The following is a 1,162-nucleotide window of genomic DNA, read 5'->3' on the forward strand; positions in this document are numbered from 1 at the left end:
AAGCCATTCTGGGAGATGGGTAGCCGGAGGGCTCCACTCCGTGGGCTAAAGGAAGGGCCTCTCCCGGGCCCGGGCAGTTGAGAGGCATCCCTCGCTCCGCGTGCACTGGGCATGGGGACTGCTGCCCACCAACATCTCCTCCTGCCCACCAACATCTCCTCCTGCCCTTCAAGAGGGCTCCGCATCCCAACCCGGGAGCTCACTGGGGTTGGGCCCCGGCTTCAGGCCACGAGCTGCTTGGCACTCTCTGGTCTTCCGACATCCATCCACCCACCCACCCACCCACCAGAGGGCCTTGCAAGGGGATACAGAAATGGGCCCTGCCCAAGTCAGCCCACTGGATCAACCCCTCCCTCCCTCCCTCCCCCTCCTGGGAATCCACTTGCCGGGTAAGCCTACACTCCCCCTCCCCCCCGCAACACACACACACACACACACAGAGGGCCAGACAGACAGCAAAACCCACTCCCCATGCCTCTCCACGCCCCATTCCACCCTACTTTTGCCGCCCCCCCCCCCGCTCTTACCGGGGACTGCCCGGCCATCTCCACCCCAGCCTGCAGGAACTCGTTGAAGTCTTGGCCAAACTTGCCAGAGGCCTTGGCCAGGTCCTGGGGGGTCCCACGCGACGCCTGCACCAGCTCATTGGCCGACTGGTTCAGGCCAGCTGCCGCCCGGTTCAGATGGGTCTGCGCTTCCTGGAAGTTCTTGCCGCTGGGTGGGAACTAGGAGCCAAAAGTAGGAGTCAGACTCAGCCGGCAGGCGAGCAGCTCACAAACACTTCACGGGGCCTCACTGCTCCCACGTCAGCAGGCAGTGCAGCAGCCCAGACCACTGACCTCCTCCACGGAAAAACACCGCGTCGGGACCATGGTGCTAGTGACGATTCCTTGTTTTATGAGAGTGTGTGAGCCTTTAAATGCTTGGTTGGAGTGCACGGTTAGTAGACTAGAGTGATTGAGAGAGACAAATGTGCTGTGATTGGTGGATGACAGAGTGTGGGAGGGGTTTTTGAGGTGAATCTGTGTGGGTGTGTCAGTTATGAGAGACAGTTAGGAAAATCAGTTGGAACTGTCCAGTGGGAGAGTTAAGCCAGTGAGTGTTCAGTTAGTTCTGAGTGATTTCTTAAAGAGGGCAGTATAGATGTCCTTAGCCCGTGTGG

General features: G+C 59.6%; 1 protein-coding gene across 1 annotated transcript in view; it reads right to left on the minus strand.

Moving 5' to 3' along the window:
* Nucleotides 1–1,162, minus strand: part of LOC107120248 (talin-1-like) — a 50,244-nt gene that overhangs the window by 24,436 nt on the left and 24,646 nt on the right. The window contains 1 exon segment of the mRNA XM_015422896.1: nucleotides 528–725. Within this exon segment, the coding sequence (XP_015278382.1) occupies nucleotides 528–725 (198 nt within the window).

The sequence above is a fragment of the Gekko japonicus genome, unplaced genomic scaffold, assembly GCF_001447785.1.
Source record: "Gekko japonicus isolate JY-2015 unplaced genomic scaffold, Gekko_japonicus_V1.1 scaffold49, whole genome shotgun sequence".
Classification (NCBI taxonomy): Eukaryota; Metazoa; Chordata; class Lepidosauria; order Squamata; family Gekkonidae; genus Gekko; species Gekko japonicus.